A 23,397-nucleotide genomic window follows, 5' to 3' on the forward strand; every position below is an offset into this window, starting at 1 on the left:
ACTCTGGTTATACACTGTTCCACTTTTGGAGCTTTTCTTACTGGGATTCCACAGGAAATGGTCATTGCCCATATTCTGGGAAACACAAATAAATAAATAAATAAACAAACACATTTCAAACAGGCAAACAAATATTAATGCAAGAAACATATGTGCATTATATGTGAGTGTTTTCATTTTATTTTAACTACCACTGATTAGAGAAGTCTCATAGTCACATCACTTGAAAATGTTATAAGTAAAAATAAAATACTGAGAAAAAGCTATCAGGATGTGCAAATACAGATAAATACCAAAGAATGTATGGGAATGAGTAAGTGAGTGGCTGACCTGAATAGGTGATGACATAATTCATACTCAAAACAAACTGAGTGCCAAAATAAGGTGTGAGACTCTAATTACTGTATTGTGTTGTTCTAAGTCCTGTGGTCAAAGCTGAGTTTGCAGAATAAATTACTTTAAGTGATCTACAAATAAAACATTGAAATGCACCCCTTTCTGAAGAATATTTGCTGAAAACGTCTTCATGCATAGCACTTCACAGAGTATGGTATGTAAAACACTTAGCAGAAATCAGTCTGTCCCTTCCTTCAAAGCATTTATTATTGGTCTATGTAGAACAGAGTCAAAGACCTTTGTGAGGCCAAAATATACAATATCCGCAGGTAAATTCTTACATATGGCTCTTACTACATCTGAGTAGAAGTATATGAGCTTTGTTGTAGTTGATCTTTTGTGAATGAAGCATTATTGATATATATCAATGTAATTTAGGCCTGCAGTAGATTCTAAGATTCTATCATTTCTTTTAGTATCCTTTCAAAACATTTTCCCAATATACTGGTGAGGCGTATTGGTCTCCAGCTTTAAAGATACCTCCAACCTTTCTATATAGGACTACTATATTCCACATTCTATTATGAGAGAACATAAAACATTGCTCAGCACTTTTCTTTCTAACTTTCCTGTATACAGCTTCTAATATACTGGATATAATAAGGCTATTTATTTTTCCTAACCGTATGCAGTGACTGTATCACAGATTGAATTTGGGACATTCTCCAGTTGCTGTACTGTATGTGCACAAGTATTCATTACCTAAATCAGATTGACATACTGGAGAAAAAGTGGTAGTGAGGTACTTTGTAACAGCTGTAAAGATCAGAACCATCATTGCCATCTATGTTTAAGATACTTTTTCCACACTTCCCTTTACAATTCCATGCTACATTATTTAACAAAACATTTCTTGTTGTCTGAGACATAATTTGCTACCTTAAGTTCATGTCTTCTTTTTTTCTTTTCTAATAATGGCCTTAGATACTTTTATGCTATTTATATATGTCATCTTATTAGACTCCAATTGGTCCCCTTTCATCCTTTACCACTGTTGTTTTTAATATATATTTATTTTTTATTCTAGTGCTGTTTTAACCTCTGCTGTTACTACCTTTCTTCTTTTCCATCTCTTTAGCCCTGATTTATTTTATATTCTTCTTCTGCACACCCCAAATTATTGTAAAATAGCCTCCGTGTCCTCAGGACTTCATTAGTTAAATTATTTGCTCCATTTCCACTTCAATAATTCCTCATTTACAGTAGTAAAATTTTCTTTAAAATAGTTTCTGTGTATTTCACAGGCATTACTTCCAGATTCAAATTCTATACTCACATATGGCTAATAATCAAATGACTAAGCTGCCTAAAGGTGCACCAGTTTCCATGCCGGATATGTTTTTCTTTCTCTGACGTTAGGTATAAAATGTTATCAGTTTGTGTTGGCATTGTTACTTTCTGGGTAAGTGCAATGGTTATAATATGATCCTACCTTGTCTTCCTAGTTATATTAATCCAGTTTATAGATGACAAATTTAAATCTCCTACCAGAATGATATCAGTCCCTTTGCACACATGTATTTATTTAACAGTTGTTGACCAGGAAAGTACAATTAGGACAGAGCCTATTTTCACTGGAGTCCTGGGAAGAAATGCTCCAGACACATCTTTGGAATGTAGGAGGAAACCGGAGTACCCAAAGGAAACCCATGTGAACACAAAAAGGATATGCAGACTCTACACATAAGGCACCCCAGCCAAGAATCGAACTGGAGAACCACTTGCTGTGAGGTGACAATGTTAACCACTCACCACTGCACCACTTGCTGATCTTATTCTTTTTCATAAGACCTTTCACTTCTTGAACCTAACTGCCCAGGGGTCTGTAAAAACCTAGTATGTTTAAGTTGAATCTTTGCTGAAAAAAATGTTATGTCTAAAATATTCAGCATTATTTGAATACCCCCTTAGACATTTAAAGAGTTAAGAACTTTGGCTTTGTGTCTAGCATTTGATCAAGAAAGGAATGTATGAAACATTATGTTATGTTTTCATAATGTGATTTAAACCAATAAAAAATGCAGTAAGTAAGAAAACCAAAATCTATTATTTGGCACGAGGCCAGATGATTCTTTTTACATTATTTCCAGCACAGAGTTTACTGAAAAAAGAAGGGCATTCACACTAATCAGATGTCCAGCCAACTTCTTCTTCTTTCAGCTTTTTCCATTTAGGGGTCGCCACAGCTGATCACCTGTCCGCTCATGATTGACAGTGGAGTTTTACGGTGTTGAGTTGCCAGCCCGGCGCCCAACCTTCCACAGAAAGCACACACATGCATGCACTCACACCTAGGGCCAATTTAGAGTGTCCAATCCACCTACAGTATGTCTTTGGGATGTGGGAGGAAACCGGAACACCTGAAGGAATCTTACGCGATCACACAGAATTTAAACATTCTCTGTTTCCTTAAGTACCTTGCTGTACTGACTGTGAAATGACAGTGTCACCTTTCTATCTCCCACAGTCATCTATAACTTTTGTTTTCTAAATTCTTGCCCTTCACTTATTCATATCCTTAGAGTTACTAATAATCAGGGTTCCTATTAGATGACCGAAGATGCATTCTATCGAATGTGTCTTGGTCGAACTTAAAACAACGAAAAGGCAAAACAGCAAAGGAAAGAATTTGCTCGGTCATTTCTGTTACTTTTCTATTTTTGGCACTGTAGTGAGATCTGGGAGTTGGTATATTTAAGTAGGGGGTGTGTGTGGGGGGGTGAAGCCCCCCACTTTATGTATTCTTTAATTTTTTTTTTCTGAGCTTTTGAGATTGCAAGCTTTAGCTTACATGGGGTAGATGTTTCATCATTCACTTTTTTAATCATTACCTACTGTGAGACTCAGACTATTATTCTGTCCCCTGCAAAGGCTCCTACATCTTAAATTACAGAGGGGAAATTTTATAAACTGGTTCCTATGCAGCATAATTCCTTTGCATATAAAAGCTTTCCTACCTTTTCTTTTTTCAAGGTACCTATCCTAATTTATGCACCTTCAGAAACCATGTTTTGTTTCTTCTCACTGTGTGTATTCATAAATATCTGAATTACTAAAATGTATAAATCTCCCTGATATTCTCAAAGATAGTGTACAGAATGTATTGTAGTCTACTTCCTGTCTTTAGTACAGCACCACGCTCTATTGCTACTCAGAATTGGATCATAGTAGTACTTATGGATGCACAGCTGCTGTCCTGGTTTTTTGAATGTCACATAAAAGTGTGAAATGTACTAATCTGTGTGAGGCACTCATTTGACCAGAATGTGTACCCTGACAGCACTATGCAACACTACTGTGTCAGGCAGCTGCTAGTTTTATAGCATGCCTTTCCAAGAAGGTAAAGTGGCTACTTTGTAATGCGGAATGTACAGTACTCAGCTGCTGTATGTTGCCAGCCTGAATTACTCTCATTGACTGGACATGGTAATTTGTGGCAGGTGTGCCGACCTTGTACTGGACTCAGTATTTGATAGGGACTTTTCTGCCATGTAGCAGAGATTGGGGTAGGGCTATTTGCTGTGTGACAGTGAAAGTTGGTAGCCTGTTCAGTGCTACCTGCTGAGACATATACTAACAGGGGAGAAAGATCACTGATGTCATAGCTGTTGCAATGACTGTTTGTGGGCCATTGGTGTACATTACGTTATGCTAGTGGATCTAGCATATAATACACCGTTGCCTGGCTTGTAAATGGCATGCGGTCAGGAGATGAGGTCATTAGTATAGCAGTATGTGATTCAGATGCAATGGACCAGGATCATAAAAGTGGTCTTGCTCAGTCTTGCTCCATTGCATTGCAGGGGTTTATGAATCAGACAGTGCTTTCCATGCAATTCTATGGAATGCAGAGCCCTGCACACTGACATAGCTTATTTCTGAATCTCTCCATTTCTTTTTCTGTATCTGTACTCCCTCAATTATAGTGCCCGTTATTTAGTACTTTCAGCCTGCTTAGCACCTTAATATAGGTTCATAGGTAGGTACTAGGCTATTGGCCCTAGGGCCTATACAAGCCTAGCCAAAAAGGTACCTTGGCTTTCGCCACCCAAGAAAATTATTTTCCTGTGCCCCTGTCAAGCAGAACCACAGAAGTAATCCCCGGGGTGAATTTCCTATTTCCCATCCAATCATCAAGATTTTTTTGAAGAGTGCTAATGAGGAGCTCTGTTTGACATAGATAGGTAGTCTGTTCCAGAGTATGGGAAGTCTCTGGGACTCTGGGACAGGAATCTATCCCTCCTGTTCTGTTTATTGTGGTGACAAGGATTAGGTCCCTAGAGCATGTAGCTCGGAATGATTGGGATTTCTTTAAGTGGAGCATGTGCAACAGCTCTGGGTTTGACATAGCTTTGTATGTTAGGCAGAGATCACCTCTGAGTAGGCGATATGTGATGGAGTAAAGCTGGAGTTTTTTGAGACGGTCTGCATAAGGCATCTGTCTGAGGCCAGTAATCCTCTTTGTGAGGTATTTTTGCGGCCTTTCCAGTTGTTGTAGATGTCTTGTGAGGCACATACCAAAAGGGGTGTTGTACTCTATAATGGGTCTAATGAGTGATGAGTAGAGGGGAACAATGACCTCTTTTTTTCTGGATGAGAAACCTTTTGTGATGAGGTGTGCCACGTAGAAGGATTTCCTGACCACTGTGGTGGTGTGATTATCAAAGGAGAGACTACTGTCCACCTGTGTCCCAAGGTCTCTTATCATACTTTTGGTGTTAAGTAGACTACCGCCTATGTGGTAGTTCATGGGTACAGAGTATTTACCAAAGGGGATGACAATGCACTTTCTGGCATTGAGCTTGAGACCATGTCTTTGACACCAGGCATCTGTCTCAGTGAGGCCCTTTTTTAGGATGTCCACATCGTTAGGAGTTTCGATTATGGCTCCTAGTTTGCAGTCATCTGCGAATTTAATTAGCCAAAGACCTTCTGTGTTAGCCTGTACTTCAGAGAAGTAGATACCAAACAGGAGTGGACCCAGGACTGAACCCTGTGGTACTCCACTTGTCACTGGTTTGAAGTCTGATTTGGAGTCTGCTACTTTCACAGTGTGGGTTCTGTCAGTAAGCCAGTTGGCAACCCATCTTGTGACATAGGGATTTATACCTAGTTTAGTGAGTTTATCTATAATTCCAGAGTGAGGGATGGTATTGAATGCCTTGGCGAGATCTAGATAGGCTGTGTGAACCACCTTACCCTCATCTATGGCTTTGGTGACTACTTCAAAGAAGTCTATCAGGCTTAGGAGACATGATCTGCCTTTTACAAACCCAAGCTGTGTGGGGTCCAGAGTTTGGAGATCTCCAATGTCTTTGTTTATGAGTTCCATGATGATACGTTCCATGGCCTTGCAGACGAGGCTCGTCAGGCTAATGGGGCGGTAGTTCCCAGGGTCCGTTATGGCCCCCCTCCCTTTGTGGAGTGGGATAACTGTCGCTGTGCACCATTCAATGGGCACAAAGCCTGAGGTGAGGCTATGATTGAACATGGTACTGAGGTGGGGTGCCAGTTCATTCTGTAGTTCATGTAGAAGGCAGCCTGGGATGTTGTCAGATTCCATGGATGCTGTGTTCTTGGCTTTGGAGAGTGAGGTTTTTACCTGTGCAGCCATGATTACAGGAACTTTGCATTCTTCCGGTATAAAGATTGGCCCTTTAGAGGGTGAGAGGGGGGTAAAGTTAGCACTGAACCTATCTGCCAGGATGTTGGCAATATCAGTTGGTTCTGTATTTTTAGTGTCATTGTGCTGTAACTCAGAGCAGATCTGAGTGTTGCCATTGAGATTTTTGACATAGCTATAGAATGCTTTGTGGTTGTCTTTAGAATCAGTGGCAATTTTGTTTTCATAACTAGCTTTGGAGGATCTTATGAGGGATCTCAGCTTCTTACTGAGGCTGACCAGGGAGTTCCTCCAATCGTGGGATTTTACTCTTTTTTGCAACAGTTTCTTTCTTCTGTTGTAGAGTTTGTTTATGGCAGAAGACCACACGATTGGCTTCCTTTTTTGGAGGATAGCATCTTGGTTCTATTAGGGATGGCATGATTCATGCACTCATGTAAGTGCTTATAAAGTGCATTTGCGTAGGATTCAGCAGTCGCACCTCTATTGTCCATCTGCATGGGTGTCATGAAATTTGCCACTTCTGTCTTAAGAAGCATGAAGTTGGCTTTGGAGAATTTTTTTACGGTTGTTTTCCTAATGGGGGGTGGGAGTGGGATGTGGATGTCTAGGGTGATTAGCTTGTGGTTGGATCTGACCAACGAGCAGCTGACCTCTGGTGTGGAACACCGGTCACCCATGTTGGTGATGACCAGGTCTAGGATATTGCTGCCCCTGGTGGGGGTGTAGATAAGTTGATCCAAGGCATTGGAATTGATGATTTCTAGAAAACGTTGAGCGAAAGAGTTGGTACATGAGTAGTTTTCCCAGTTAATGGTAGGGTAGTTGAAATCACCCATTATTAGAGTGTTGGGTTGTACCTTAATATTTTCCAGTGTATCAAGAAAAGAGGAGTGGGAATCCTGGGGCATGGTGGGGGGTCTGTAGCAAGCTACAATCTGGATTGCGGTTTTGCCCAGAGTTAGTTGAACTTGGATAATCCCGGATGCATTATGCTGAGCAACAGCTTGGAGATGTGGATATCCTTAATGAATATGGACACGCCTCCACCTTTAGTGTTTTGGTCCGGGTTTGTAATATGTTTCTCTTTACTATTCTAGCATTCTGTGATAGACAGAATTTGTGCCTGCTAGCCTAGGTTGTGACTGAAAGGTTACTTCCTGGTTAAAAAAATGCACAAATATATAAATAAATGCAAAATGAAAGGAAGACTGGACATGGTGTGAGGATAAAAAATCCACTTTGGTTATTTTCTGTTAAAATGTTTTTCTATTCACAGAAGAAAAAAAAACATTTCTATGCAGGCAAGAAACTTACTAAAATTTTCATTTAGAAATTCAAACACCATGCAACAGGATATAAATCAGACTGGACAAATGAAACTGCTAATTAAACCATACATAGCAAAGAGAATACTTACACCCTTGTAGGCTAAGGTCGTGCAGACCTCCACCCAGTCATCTTTATCTCCTTTAAGTCTCATCATCAAAGATCTGCCTCAGACAGCTTAAATTTAATAACAAAAGTCCAACAGATATAGGAGAAAATCCAAGGTAAAACCATTAGGCTACATATCAACTGTTACAATCATGGGAGATGCAAGACTCAACAATTGCGTTTTAAAAGCATTCTTCATTCAACATCAAAGTTAGAAAAACTGTAGGGAATCCTTGTCAGTCCTTCCGGCAACCTGTATATATTGTGCATATGTTTAGAAAAGACATTAGGTAGATACTAGCTATGGGGTATATCTTTAATGCTAAATAACTAGTTACGATAATTTGCAAGTAATGTATGCTACCTCTTATAGAGAAGTCTGGATTGGAGTACACATTTTAGCAAGGCTACAGCTCTACAAGGCTTCACCAAATTTTCTGTGTCTTGGTTATTCATTAAGTCTGCTGACATTTCACGAGTAAAAATGTACCTGCCAGAAGTGGTGAAATATATTTGCAAGTAGAGAAACAAATAAATCAGCAGAATCTAAAACACTATTGTGTTAGAAAGTGCTAGAAAGTGTAGCAGACTTCCAGATATACTGGTAAGAAACAAAGTAAAAATTCAAAGGCAAAGAAAAGTCCACAGACTGAAGCTGATGAAGGAAAATCAGCTATAATAAAATATTTGTTTTTTTATAGGGAACATGGAAGGCTGTAAGGAAGAAATGGTTAAGGTGTTTGCATTACAAACACAAGGTGCAGGGTTTGAGTCTCACAAGGGATAATTGGCTAGGTTTAAAATGTCTCGCAAGGGCAGTTAGCTTAGTACTAATCTATGAACCTATTCATATGTCGATTATGTTGAAGTCAGACTTCCAGGAGGAGCAGTAATCAGTCCAGGCCTGACTTATGGTACTAGATTGTCAGTCTGCAATCTTCCAAATGAGTTGTTTAATTTTTTTCAGTTAATGTTTACTTAATAATGGTCATCGTTCCCATTTCAGAAGTTTGAACTTTGTTCATGTGCAGATTTCTAATTTTTGTTAAAAAATAAGTCACCTTACTCTGCTAGGCTGTTTTCAAAATAGCTCAGCATTTAAATCTATATTCCAAACAGAGAATAAGGTGATTATACCATAATACAGATACACCTGCCATTTCAGAGAAACAAAACTACTGTTGAGGTTTAATGGTTGACCAAATTTACAGATGACTATAAACCTGGCACCGTTATAAACACCCCAGAGGATACCAAGATCCTACAAGAGGGCCCTTCCCAAACAAATAGGTGGTGTCAAAACCATGGAATAAAATTAAATGTCAAGAAATGCATAATCATATCCTTTAACAAGCATGACTTCCTTTGCAACTATCACATTGACAATGCAGCCCAGAAATTTATCCCGTAATTTAGAATCTGGATTCAAAATTAAGCGTACTTCCTCTAAAGAGTGTTGCCTACCCCGTGAAGATAGGAATAAAGTAAAATTGCAGAAAACTCTTAAAACTCATAGTAGGGCTTTGGGCAAGGACCCAGTTCCTTGTCTGCTTGGTTTGGCTGTGGGAGTCCTCCTGGAGAAATTAGTCTGTAGTCCTGTAGTGGGCTCAGGTTAGGTGGGCCCTTAGGACTTGAGCCGAAATGTACAGACCGCCTCAGACTAAACAGCCCTGACAAGGGCTTTTATGTTGTTGGGTAAGCCCAAGATCATGTGGGATCAGGACCTCCGTGTTAATCCTGAAGAGGACTTTTGTTCCAGAATCTCATGTGGGATCTGCAGGGTGCTTTGGTGCAGATCTTGTGCATGTAGCCCTAACAAGGGCTGTTGTGGTGGTGGTCCTTTTTAGTCCTTTTTAGGGGTAGTCTAAAACAAGACTGGCCATTTAGGATAGTGAGTCTTTAGAAAGACTGGGTTTGGCTGATGTAGAGAAAGTGTTTACAAAGACTATTGTGAGAAAAGTACTGCACGTGCTGGAATTAACACTAAAAAACACTGCACTCTACCCATCTGATCCAGTCCTACCAGCTCTGATAAGGGCTTCTAATTGTTGGGTGAACCTCAGCTAATGCTAAAACAGGACCTTGATGGTAGTCCTTATAAGGACTTTATTACAGACTCTTGTAAGGGATCTGCAGCGGGCTTCAGTGCAGAGCTTGTGTGTAGCCCTAATAAGGGCTGTTGTGGCATTAGCTAAAATGGAAGAAGAGGGAGATTAATAAGTCTTTAAAAAGACTGTTGTGAGTGAAGTACATAAAATGATGTTGTTTCGCTGGAAATAAGATACCTCAGTCTAGATAAAGTCGAAAGCGTCTCCTTTATTGTAAATTTCAGCAAAGTACATTCATTTCATGAAGCTGCCTGAGCGCAGGTCAGTGTGTTAACGATAGCGTTTTGGAGTTACATTTATACTGGAAGTGGTGGGTTGGGTTATGGAGCTGGAGCCAATCATCCCAAGGGGGAGTGGTGTGGGCATAGCCTTTAATGGGCCAATCCCTTTGGCTGAGTGACTGGGTAGCCTGGTCATGTACAATGGTGACAACATGTATGGCCCTCTTGTGCCGTTTATTAATGTTTCAGTACATTAAATTACATTAAACACACTTTAATGTTAGTTTTAGTTAACAAAATCTTCAGACTGGAAATACAATCAAGAACAGAGTAATCAGTTAAATCACAAAAACACAAAAAATGCAGAAAATGTTGTCCCCTTGTGTGCATCAGTTCCATGCACATAATGTAAAAGTAAAATCCACTCGTCTTTCTAATAAGGCTAATATGTTATGTTTTACTTAAAATCAAAATGCCCATCTTATGTTGGGTTAGGTCTTAGGCTAGGATAAAATCCGCTTGAGTACCCAAACTTGAATAAGTTCCATTCAAGGGAAGACAAGCATGAATGAAACTGAGTGGGTAATAGGTGCACTGAGTTTTTCCAATGCTTTTGGAATCTTCAACGGGGAGGCTTCGAGTGTATAACTATGAATAGCTAGATTGTTTTTACAGAAAAGTATTTGATATTTTCTAAACAGACTAAATAGAAAAGGAAGGAACCAATGGTGAATAAATGGCAAACGATGTGTGGAGTTTGAATAAAACACATGCTGTTGGATGAATTCGCTAGGAGATGGTGGGGAGAGGGCGTCCTCGTGGCATGTGGATGAGACAGCCTGGGATGCTGGGGTAGTATGCCTATCAGCTGGAATGCTCTGTGAGGACCCTGGGGCTCCATATTCAAACAAGCCCTAAATAACCATAAAACATAACCAAAAAAAAAAATCCAAAAAATATAAAAATATATAAAAAATATATAAGAAATGTGTAAAAAATATGTAAAAAATAGTCCATATCAAGCCTTTCACATCAATAGTATTAATAGTCATGATGGATCAATCCAAACTGGAGCGAAACAGAAATATATTCAAAATTTTCTACTGTGGCATTACTCTCCGAGGAAAACCATGCTGTGGCTGGTCTGCTGCAGTGAGTGCGTGGCCAAATCTACAATGGTGTGGGAGCGGTGCTGAGCTCTGGGTCTAAATCAAAATTAACAAATGTTGGTGTTTTCATCCTACAAAAAATTTAAGAGTTTAAACTCATACCAATGTCAAACCATAGCAGGAGGCTTAAGGTATAAAATCTTAATAAAAATTAAAATTAAAATTAAAATTAAAAATAAAAACAAACTACTCGAGATCAGGTAGTTGTTGTGTTAAATGGGGGGGGGGGGTTGTCCAAATGGCGAGTTGTTGAGCAGGCCAGGATATTTAGGGAAAATATGCCAACTAGATGGAGTACTGAGTGTGGACTTTAAAAATCCTAGTAATAAAATGCACCAAACTCGCTAAATACATGAATAAATTGAAAAATAGGTTAATGCTGCCTATTGTGGTTTTACTAGTGAAGATAAGCTGTGAAAAGTTGGGAGTTGGCAGGCTTGTTGCAGTGTACACGCGGTTGGACAAAAAAAAATTTCATCAACATGATAATAATAATAATAATAATATGATGATGATGTTGTGTGTGATTATGATCCTGGTCAATTGCTACTGCAGGCTAGCTGTAGCCTCTATAATGGTATATAGTTTTTCATCTTTAAGTTGACTAACCTGAGTTAGAATGTGTTGTGTGTGTGTGTGTGTGTGTGTGTGTGTGTGTGTGTGTGTGTGTGTGTGTGTGTGTGTGTGTTGTAGCCACATTTCTTTTAAGAGACATGAGAATGACAATGGACTCAGATATAATATTAGCCATAGAATTAATGTTTGGCACACCATAAAAGGCATTTAGTATGCCTAATGAAACATGAGAAAGAAATTATATTTCCTCATCCCATGTGTTTGTGTGTGTGTGTGTGTGTGTGTGTGTGTGTGTGTGTGTGTGTGTGTGTGTGTGTGTGTGGTATGTTTTGTACTACAGGGTTTAAATGGTTCCAATGCATCATTGTATGTGTCTAACAGCAATGAGTTAAAATACATTACTGTGGTCATTATTTACTTATTTATTTATTCATTCATTCAACTGAGGTCAATCAAGCACTGAGGTCCTGTGTATGCAGTCAGCAAAGTTGGTGTAATTGCTGGGCACACCTGCGGGAGAGTTACAGTCATAATGAATTGCATTTATGCATCTGACAATGAGTTGAAATATATTTGAAATATATTACTGTACCATTTATTTATGTGTGTATTCATTCTTTTCATCATAATCAGTCATCTGAGATATACCTAATCAGTAAAGTGTTTTCAACTGGTGGGCACATCTGTGTATGTGGTAGGTTGTATATGGTTACATTGCATGTGTCTTGACACAGACAATGTGAAATTTATTACAGTAGCAACTATTCATTCATTCATTTGATCACAATCAGACATCTGAGGTCTATACAATCAATAAAATGGCTGTTCTCTGTGGGCACATCTGAATGTGTTTGGAGTGATGGTTGTATGTGGCTGACAGCATCAATCTGAAATATATTACTATGCTATTATTTATGTATTCATTTGATCACAATCAAATGTGTTCTCATTCAATATAATGGCTGTAATTGGTGGGTAAATTTCCATGTGTGTGTGTGTGTGTGTGTGTGTGTGTGTGTGTGTGTGTGTGTGTGTGTATAAGGAAGTTTGTGGATGGAAGTGACTGATCCTTCTGTCACTGACCGGACAAAATATAAATCCAATCATTTCTTCTCCTTTAGTTACTTCCTGCACCCCTCTTCTTGATATGAAGTCATCAACTGCCACTGGAAGCATCACTAACAGTCCAATTGCAAGAAAACAGGTACTGTTTGAAATATGAGATTCAAGCATTAAAGAGAGAGAGCCCTTAAGTCATGCTGCAGGACAGGTTGAAGTATGGCAATAACTGCTTCAAAAAGAAGATCAGGCGACTGATATAAACATAGCCATTAATTACTCCACTTATGAAGATTGTTGAAGAAACAAGACAGATCTCTGGAGTGTCTCAGGTGATTCACATTTCATCCACGTTTTCCTTGTTTCTGTGGCTCTGCAATCATAGGGGTTTAAGGGGTGAAGATGCCTGTATTGGGTCATATGGGGTATAAATCTCAATGTAAAAGCATAAATTGTAATTTTATATAAATCCCAATGTAAAAGCAGAAATTATAATTTTTATAAGATATAGAATTTAAGTTCATTATGTGGGTGGTTTATTTTGCATTGCTAGGTGAGATACAATATGGCTTGCTGATGAATGCAGTTACTTGTAGTTTTGTGAAAGAAATGTACAATAACATCATTTATATGTACATACACATATACAGATGAATATATACATATATAGATAGAATCTTAGATTTAGAATATGTAGTTTTAATTCCAATGAGCCATTTATGATGACTTGCATATTGTATGGTACACACTTCTACTAGATAAATGCCAGCTGGGACATGCATCTCACTGAGGCTGCACTACACATAGCTCTCAACTTTCTGTATCCCAGATATGGAACACTATCTCATTTAATGTGGAAAAAATGGGCAGGTAAGAGTTGGGAGGATGGCCTAATGGTTAAGGCATTTGCCTTACAAACACACAGTACATGGTTTGAGTCTCAAAAGGGATAATTGGCTAGGCTTAAAATGGCTCGCAAGGGCAGTTAGCCTAGTACTAACCTATGAACTGTGGAACACTGACAGCAATTTTAAATGGGAAGTTCACAGTATGGTTAAAATTAATTCATGCTTTAAATGTCTTAAGGGTGAGTGTCAGATAGACCTTTTCAATGTCTAACTGCTTGCAATTTTTAAAACTCAAAATGAGGAGCATTCATTTTAATTAGCTACAGCTGAGAGGCATGATGCCATATTTTCTCTCTTTCTGTGTTATTAATTAAACTTTCTGACATGAAAGTACATGTTCAACAATGTAATACTTTTAAAAGGATAAGTGACAAGGCAGGTGCCAGTCTTTACTCAAATACACTTCTAAACCTATAAGTCTGTTTATTTTTTATTTTATTTTGCTTTTGTTTATTGGGTTTGTCTAACGGAGTTTAATCAAAAAACCCTTTTCGTCAGAAACTGGGGGAGGGGGGCTCTAGCATATTACAAACATTTTTAAACAAACATTCAATGATTTGATAAGTGAAGTTTTGGTTGTGTTTTAAATGAGTTTGTATTTTGAATGAATTTCAGTTTTAGCAGGATGTGGTTCCATAATTTATGTACACTATTTGAATATAGAGAGTTACCTACAGTATTACATGATTTGGTTGTAGAGATTAGTGTTTTTTCTCTAGTTTCAGGAGTAGTGTTGTATTAAGTTTGTTAAGTATGTTTGTTAACATACAAAGCTATGTCAAACCAAGAGCTGTTGGACATGCTCCACTTAAAGAAATCCCAATCCCTCCGAGCTACACTCTCTAGGGACCTAAACCTTGTCACCACAATAAACAGAACATGCCGGAGGGATAGATTCCTGTCCCAGAGACTTCCCATACTCTGGAATAAACTACCTATCTATATCAAACAAAGCTCCTCATTAGCACTCTTCAAGAAAATTCACTCCGGGGATCACCTCTGTGGCTCTGCTCGACAGTGGCACAGGAAAATAATTTTCTTGGGTGGCAAAAGCCAGGGAACCTTTTTGGCTGGGCTTGTATAGGCCCCAGGGCCGATAGCCTAGTACCTACCTACCTATGAACCTATGAACCTATGAACCTAAGGGCTGGACAATTTTCTGATTATAGAGAAGTCTATGTATTGCAGTTACAGAGAGAGAGAGAGAGAGAGAGAGAAAGAGAGAGATAAGTGATGTTGTAGTTCTAACCCGTTTAGAAAAGTGTTGGTGTGTTGTTATAGCTTACTGCAAATTTGGCTATTTTATTGTAACATTGCTCATGTCAGGATAATTGTGAGACTTGAAAGTTATTGAAGAGTTGGACAGAATAAAGGAGAGATGGCAGTAAGAAAGTAGAGGCCATACATCTTCTGGCTATCTCAGTGAGGTAGGTTTTTACCCTGTATAATGTATCTAGTTACTGATGAGTTTTTTTTAACCATGTGTGATATATAGTGATCAAATTTCAACTGGTCATTTATGATGACACCCAGTAATTTCGTTTGGTTTACTTTTTCCTACCATTGTGTTGTTGGCAGAGATTATAGAAAATAGTGTTGTTTTGGGGTGAAGATAAGTAATTCAGCTTTTTAGGGTTTACAAGTAGCTGTAAATGATTACATCATATTTCAATGGCTAGGAAGGATCATTGTATAAGGTCTCGGAGTTTAGAGAAGATTGACAGAGCAGATAAGGGTCATGTCATCAGCATATTGAACTAGGATAGCATTTATTGTAGCAGTGTTGACGTCATTGATGACTATGTTGGAAAGTATGGAGCCTGGTATAGATCCTTGTGGGATACCAATACTTACTGGCAAGAAAGTAGAGAAATCATTTTTTCATTTCACTGCTTTTGTTCTGTTTGAGAGGTAGCTATGGAACCACTGCAGTGAAGATCTGGTAGAGGCCTATGGATGAGAGTTTATGTAAGATCTTCTGGAGGTAGGTAGTATCAAAAGCTTTGGATAAGTCTAGGAAGATGGTAGAGACTAGGCTTATGGCATTTCTGTGGGTGTTGACAATACTAACAAAGTTCAGCAAAGCAGTAGTTGAGAAGTGATGAAGACAGAAGCCATGTTGTGTTGAAGACATTAGCTAGTTGTCTATTAGATAGTTGAGAAGTTGCATATGAATAAATTTTTTCTAATATGTATTCTGTCCTTTTGTTTTCTAATATGTACTTCTGTTATATTTCCATATCTAGAACTGCCTTTTTATTCATTACATCTCTTGTCCCATTCTCTATGTCACTGGAAGAGCTATATTCCCTGCACTTTATATATCATGCCTTTCCCTCAAAGTGAATAGTCATTTGGAAGACAAAGCAACTACTACCAAGCCCTATATCATCTGGACTGTCTCATTTTAAGGTATCTGTGCAATTACTTAAAGGAGTGATTGAATAAATAGACTAGTTCATTAACGCACCTAAATTTAATCAAACTTTTTTTATCAATTAGAATTAAACTGTTAGTAGCATATTTAGTAAAAAATTAACTGTTTCACTAAACTACCCACTCAAAACACATATTTTTCTTCCAAGGTGTGGTGATATTAGAGGTGGATTTTGCTACTGTAACAATGTACAGCGTACTCCTTCACATTAAACAAATCCCTGCTGGAAAAGCTCAAATTGTAACTTGGCTGCAGAACATTCTGTCCATGCAAATTCATTTCCTCAGAACTTGTCCGATCTGCATTTGTATGTTTATTCCAGTGTTTTGCCCTAAAGGATTACACTCATACTGGTTACATTTTCCTTCTTATTAACCCTCCTTTCTTACAGTAATTGGCATCAATGTTAAGTCACTATTGCAAAACAGTAACTTGGTTTTAAGCTCAAATTTCTAGTCTAACAATGTTATTTCTGGTAACATGTTATTTATTATATATCAATTTTTCACCTAGCATGTACTTAATTTGTTGTAACATAAGGTGTGTATTTAATTTCTTATTATTCTGTGAACTGTAATTACTGCTGTTTACTCATAGACTATATTGTACTACATTTCGGAGCTTTTCTCCCCAGTCCTCTGCTGAAAACAGGCTCCTAGCCCAGTCAGACTTTCCCGGTTAACAAATATAATAAATAATGAATAAATAAAATAAATAAATATATATGACAAAACATGACTTTACTTTAGAAAACAGAGCTCATAGTGATACGGAACAATACCATGCCAAGCACATTACTTTATGGAACTTCCCTTATATCTATATATATTATTTGTCATATTGTAAAATGGTCACTTATACATAATCATTATTGGAAACTGCCAATTGACAGTTGTTTATCAGGAACCATGATTACCAAATAAAAGCCTGTAAGAGGACACTGGTAATCAAGCTCAAGTGAAAACACCTGAAATTCCAGGAAAGTTAGACTTTTTATAAGTTCAAGGAGATGTAAAACAAATTTTTTTATCATTACCTTACAGCTACTACATCCTGTAAGTAATAATAATTGGGTCTAAACCCTAAGAAGCCATTCTAAGCTAAGCAGAGCCCTGGTTTGAACTTTGTCACCACTTTCTGTAGTTCTAAAAATAAAGAAGACCCAAGAAGACACACACCAATACTCAGGGAGCATATAATATTAGAGCTACAACCTTCCACATTGGTTTTGGGAGGCATAGGGGTTGGATAGGAATCCCTAAGAACAACAAATAAAAATTAAAGGGGATAATGACTCTGATGATTTCATAAAGACTATCCACAGAGGTTTGGATCTACTGAATATGGCCTTTATACTTTCTCAGATATATCTCAATATACTGGTCTGTGCTCTACAGATGATCCCATTACTAGAGCAAAAGTAGTGCATAAACAGAAGCTGGAATATTATCTTTACAGCTGTTATACTATAACTGAAGGATAATCAATGTTTAAGCCAAGAGGCACACAAATGACTTACTTAAGAGCAGAGCCATGAAGGGGGCAGTTGCCCAGAGTTCAAACTGTTATGGGGTACCTCTAGCCTGCACAAGTGTGGTGGTACTGCTGTAGCATTTTTCACATATGGAGCTGTGAGGATATCATAGCTTCATAAATGAATGCAGATACTGCATATGCCCTTGTGGTGAGGCTCAGTATGTGCTAGCTTGTTACAGTGATAGCAAGAATGTAGCTAGCATCTTACTACAGTTTCATTTTTTCATCCTTAACTTCCAGTTGAAGGGGAAGTAGTCTGGGGAACTGCCTGGGGTACAATATGAGCTAGTTATGGTAATGTTTAAGAATATAACATATCATAGCGATTCTTGACCATCTCTATCACTATACTTATGCTTAGTATTCTCTTACTACAAAGGATGATCTCTGGCAATAGGCACTTGATACAGCTTCACACAATCAGTGTTTGTCTTAGCGATACTGAGGCTAAAATGTCTCCATAAAGTTTGAAAATACTGTCTGCACTGTCAAAGCAGTTACAATTGTCATCAGCAAAATATTTTACACACAATAAGAGCAAGAATGTAATTACATCTTGTCCTAGCAAAGCTCCCAACAAATCCCTGGAGAAAGGATCAATGGCCAGCGAATGAAAGAGTATCAGAGAAACATATATTGCAATCCTGAATAGTTCAATTCTTCTTCAAGCAGGAACTCAAAACCTGATTTAACATCATTCTAACTCAAGGGTCAGTAAATAAGACCCCTAACCAGTGGGTACACTTTGAATACTCGAAATGTCAAAACATAGAACCTCTGAATAAGGAAGACCAGAGTTTTGAAATCTTGAATCTTTTCAATGGAGATCATCGTACAGTGCGGAACAGGAACTTTACCATTCTCTTGACTGTAGTGAGATCTCAGAGTTGGTATATATAAGTAGCAGGGGGTGTAGGGTGCAGGGGGCTTGCCCCCCTGCAAAAACATGAAATTATTAGTTTTCACATTTTGGATGTTTTTCTTTTTTGGTTTGAGATTTCAAAACTTCGATCCTCTGGTCGTTGTTACTCAGAAGTTCAATGTTTTGAAATTTCGAGTATTCAAAGTGAATCCATCCAGCACATAAAGTTTGGACCAAACACATTGGCTTTAAGTATATTAAACAAAAAGTATTCAGCAGCAGTAGTGGCAATAACCTTTGTAGCCTGAAGCAGAGTATTTAGAGGTTTCCTACTGTAATGTCAGGACTCACAATACCAAATCCCGACAAGGTGAGAAAAAAAAGCAATAAAAATACAGAGAAAAGCAAATATCAAATATTGCTCTTCTCTTTTAAACTTGTTTTTTAAAGTGGGGCAAGTCCCTGACACCTCATAAACTTATACTAACTGTAAGATCTTCAGATATTCCAAGAAATGGCAAAGCTCCAAAAAGCCCAAGACATCTGGAGTAAATTACTTCCTCCCTCTTCTGTGAAACTAGGGTTTCAAAACCTAAAAGCTCCTCATATCAGATCACTGGGAGTCCCACATGGAGTAAGGTTAAGTTATTTCTGATCAATGAGTACTTGATTGAGATCTTGAAGAGCATCACATAAGGCTAGAGAAATCCACTCAGTATTTTCCTTTCATTAGCATGTCCCATCTCATTGCCACAAACAATCTGTCACTCTGCATAACTTTTACTTTTACTCTGTAGGCCAGTAGCTCACCTACCTGCTCTCTACTGCCCAAGTGCTGGCCTTTTATAAGAACCTTAGGAAATATGGCTTCTGCTTGTAGATCCCAAACCTAGGGTAACCCCTATCAAATCCAGCCATTATTTTTTATTTATTTTTTTTTTACAAGACTCACATTTTTGCCTGCAATGAAGCAATATACCCCTTCCTGCTTTTACTCTTAGGCAAGATGGTGATGATACAGCCACTGAACTACCATTTTAGAGTCCCCTCTCCCATAAAAGAGCCAAGGCATCATCAACGTTTCTATGATTTGCCCAAAAATGCTGCCAAATGTGCATGAGTTAGCCCCCCCCCCCCCAAAAAAAAATGATCACTAAATATCACGGAGTCCATTTTCTACAGGACTACTTTAATTTATTCCCTATTTCTAAGCCTTCTGCAATTAGGATGTCTGCAGATAAATTGTACCATAATGTTGCAGTCTGAAATCACCAATGTATTTTCACCTGTTGCACTAATCACAGTAAGCCAACTATTCATTCTCACTTTTGAGGAGCAAAATAAATTTAATTACATGGAGATGCACATGCTCCTGGATATCCTTATGCTTTAGCGCCTGGAGCCAAGAACTCAGATGGGATGCATAACTGACATTTATACTTTTAAACCCCTGTGATTTATGTATTTTCTTGTCAGGAGTAAGTCTAAAATCTCCCTTAACATTATTACCAAACCTAGCTCTAGAAATAACAGTAGAGCAGTCACTTTCAGGAAGGAGTAAGTCAGTATTAGGGCCATAATAGAACATAATAAAAGATCATTTCACATTAACTTACAGCCCATTTCCTTTCAGTATCATCCCATGACCAGCCCAGGTAGTTCAGAATCAGTGCTGCAGCCCCCCTCAGTTTTAGCATAAGTATAAGCTATCAAATAGGCATGCATTTTAAATTGTTTGAGATCGTTCTTAATTAAATTTGTTTTCTGTAAACATGCTTTGTTAGGCTTAGCTCTCTTAATCCTGTCCCATAACTTTCTCTTTTAATGAGTGGACTCAGACTACATTGCAAGCAAGATATTTAGTGAATTCACAATCCAAATGAACATTATTGATGGGGGCAAAAAAGCAAAACTCAAAAATACAGTGTGTGTGTGTGTGTATATATATATATACCATAGAAAATCGTTGCTAGTACTGTTTCTTCTAAAGCACTCTGTATGTTTCAATAGTTTTTTGAGATTTTTTTCTCCATATTTGTGCAACTGTGGAGTTTGTATATATAAGTACAGGGAATGTGGCGGGTCAAAGAACACACCCTATAGGGAGAGCAAAGGGCTATCCACAACAAAACACACTAATTTAAGTTTTTTATTGGTCTGAAACTTTGGCTGATTGTGTTTCTCTAGCTGATGCTTTAACTGATTGTTATAGGGGTGTAAATTAAAGTCTCAGATGCATTCTATGTTCCATTTTACTGCAACCTGACAACACATTAGCACATTCTGAACATTTTGGCCATAGGTGTAAGGGTGCATGTGATTGTCTAGTATGGAAGAGCTACCACACCAGGGCTACCCACCCAGCAGTGTAAACATTGGCTCTAGATGATTGTCACTGTTGAAGTGGCTCCAACAACCCCATGTGCAAAAATGGTTGTGGGTGGATAGAATAAATAAATGTTATCTTAGGGAGAAGGCTCTTGCCTAGCTGTAATTTTATTTTTTTTCTCTTATGAAGATTTATTTTAAACAAGTCAGAAATGTCAGAATTAATATTTATCCCATATTATGAAATAAGAATTACCAGAAGAGATGAAGGGTCAGAAATTGACAGTGAATTGTCCACCATCTGAAGCAGATTTTCTGATTCTCTCCAGTTCTCAAGCACTCTGGACAATTGTTTAAAATCTTCTATGGTGGTAGCATCACCAAAATTAGACAAATGAAGATTCTGCAACATAAGAAAGAGACTGTCAGCCGAGCCAAAGATCTTGAATAATAACAATATTTTGTTTTAAGAAGCATTTAACAAGGCTCCTCTTGTGTATAAATACATTATAAAGCATAAATCAAATAAGCTGAACAATACTTAATTGCATGTAAAATAAAGTGTTATACATTCTTAAACAATAGAAAAAAATGAATTTCTCCTTAATAGCTTCACGAGACTGACTGTCTCTTACCTGTCATAATAAAGAATTTCAAGGAGCAGGAGCACAAACTGAAACTGCCCAACAAGCTGCAGTTTCCACATTTATCACTGGAACCTGCAGCAGTCCCTGCTAACAGAATGGAGCAGATGACACAGAGTATTACAACAATTCATTTCCACATGAATAATGAGCATAGTAATGCCACTTCCCAGGTGGCAGCAAACCTGGAAAGGGCCTCCAAACAATGATCAAGAGGTGGTATATGCATGGCCATCTGGTGGCATAGGGGGATAAAGCCCTAACTGTGGTCGAGTTGACCCAGGTTTGAGTAGCATCTTGGGAGACTGACAAAGTGTCAGGGAGGGATGTGAGTGCCCATTCCCAGTGGGATCCCTTATGGGAGGCAGGATCCAAAGATGGGAGTTGCCCTCAGATAAATCAACAATTTGGGGAAGTATGGAAAGGAGTGGGTAGGGCATGTAAAAATACCCTCCCAGGACAGAAGCAGAGACAGACAAGTCCCCAGGACAAACTTAGGATCTTCAGCCAGCCCCAGCAATGTAAGAATAATTCCAGGGGGAGTATGAAGCAAGATGGTAAACCTGGTGTGTACATGGGACTGGCGCACATGATGTCTCAAGGGGACTAAATTTTTTATTTATTTTTTTTTAATAAAAAAGAGAGAGACAGAGAGAGAGAGAGAGAGAGAGGGGATAGGCATGTGACAATTGGACAAAATATGTGACTCATATTCAAAATGGATACCAGAATGTAAAATACCCAATGATATTAAAAGGTACTACTATTTATATTATTTGCAAACTATAGATTGTAATGAAATAATTTATGCTTGAAAATATCACAGAGATGTGTAAAATGCTTCTTTCCTCTTGCAGTACAGATGGATTTGACAGTTATAATGATTGGCTTGTTTGTAATGTGTGATAGTCAAAAAGCAGCAAGCACAACATCCTTGCGAGTATGGCAAGTGCACAGGCCCAATAACCATCATATCAAATTCAAAAATAGGCCAGCGCAACAGTGTGGCTAGAAAACCAATTTAATACCTAATAATAGTAAAAATACACATAGAGGTTCAGGAAAAACATATATGGAGAATACTAATATTAATGACCCATCTAATCATTGTAAACTGGCTTTTCAGAAACTTACACGAAGTACGAAAATGCTTAAAACAAATGTTTGGCATCTGAAATTGTTTAAAGCCTATCAGATGAAGGGGATCTCTCCTAGGAGCTTATGAGTTAGAACACAGCCCCTGGTCCATAATAGGATTGACATCTTATTGGAAGAATGGGCACAGGTTCAACAAAGAGCCTCTATGGGCTTTGTAGATGCCCTTACATCATACTATGAACGAGCTGTGAACCAATGTATTATGGAGGTTGAATCTTCTTGTGAAGACACCAAACCTAATGAGACCTTACCATGTTATAAGTCCTGTCTAAATGAGCTTAGCACTGAGTTACTTAATTTAAACACCAATTGAAAGGCAAAAAGATGAAAAAATTCCATCAGGATATGGGCTACTACCAAAAGGGGAAACCGTTTGAAACTTATAAGAATGTTAAATTCAATACTGTTGATAGCAAACCTCAATTTCATAAAAGAAAGTGACCTAAATCCATCCTGAAGAAATCCAGGATGACTTTCAGTGACACTTCGGGGGATGAATCATCCTACATTATGGATTTTGATGGCAACCACACCCTTGATTCACCCTCTCCCAAAAGATGTAATCTGGACCACCCTTTGGGGTTAGAACCAGGAGAGGGGGCAGGAAACACAGGGCCAATAAGCAATTTAGAGAGTCTTCTGGAAAGTATGACCCAATGTTAAATAATTGCACCTATGTTCATAATATTTCTTCTATACCTCTTTCAGGGGTTGAAATGGAAATATTGAATAAAGGGCTTCGTTTTCCCACTGTTTTTTTATTTGTCTCCAAAGATTCTATGTCTCAGGATGTGATTTCCTTTTTGTCGCCTGCTAAATCTAAGATTATTTTTTGGCTCTGAACCCTCTGTTAATAAGAGTGTATTTACATTTCATAAATCAGCTTTCATGCCTCCTATGTATCCACAGATTGCTATGTTTCAATCTAGCATCCT

At 38.1% G+C, this 23,397-nt stretch overlaps 1 protein-coding gene across 1 annotated transcript in view; it reads right to left on the reverse strand.

Annotated features, from left to right (window-relative positions):
• Window positions 1–23,397, reverse strand: part of LOC122812035 (lysine-specific demethylase phf2-like) — a 58,027-nt gene that overhangs the window by 21,442 nt on the left and 13,188 nt on the right. Inside the window, exon 3 of the mRNA XM_044084281.1 lies at window positions 20,917–21,063. Coding sequence (XP_043940216.1) covers window positions 20,917–21,063 — 147 coding nt within the window. The remainder of the gene's footprint in view (window positions 1–20,916; window positions 21,064–23,397) is intronic.

Source organism: Protopterus annectens, chromosome 9.part0, assembly GCF_019279795.1.
Source record: "Protopterus annectens isolate FY-2018-M chromosome 9.part0, PAN1.0, whole genome shotgun sequence".
Taxonomy (NCBI): Eukaryota; Metazoa; Chordata; order Ceratodontiformes; family Protopteridae; genus Protopterus; species Protopterus annectens.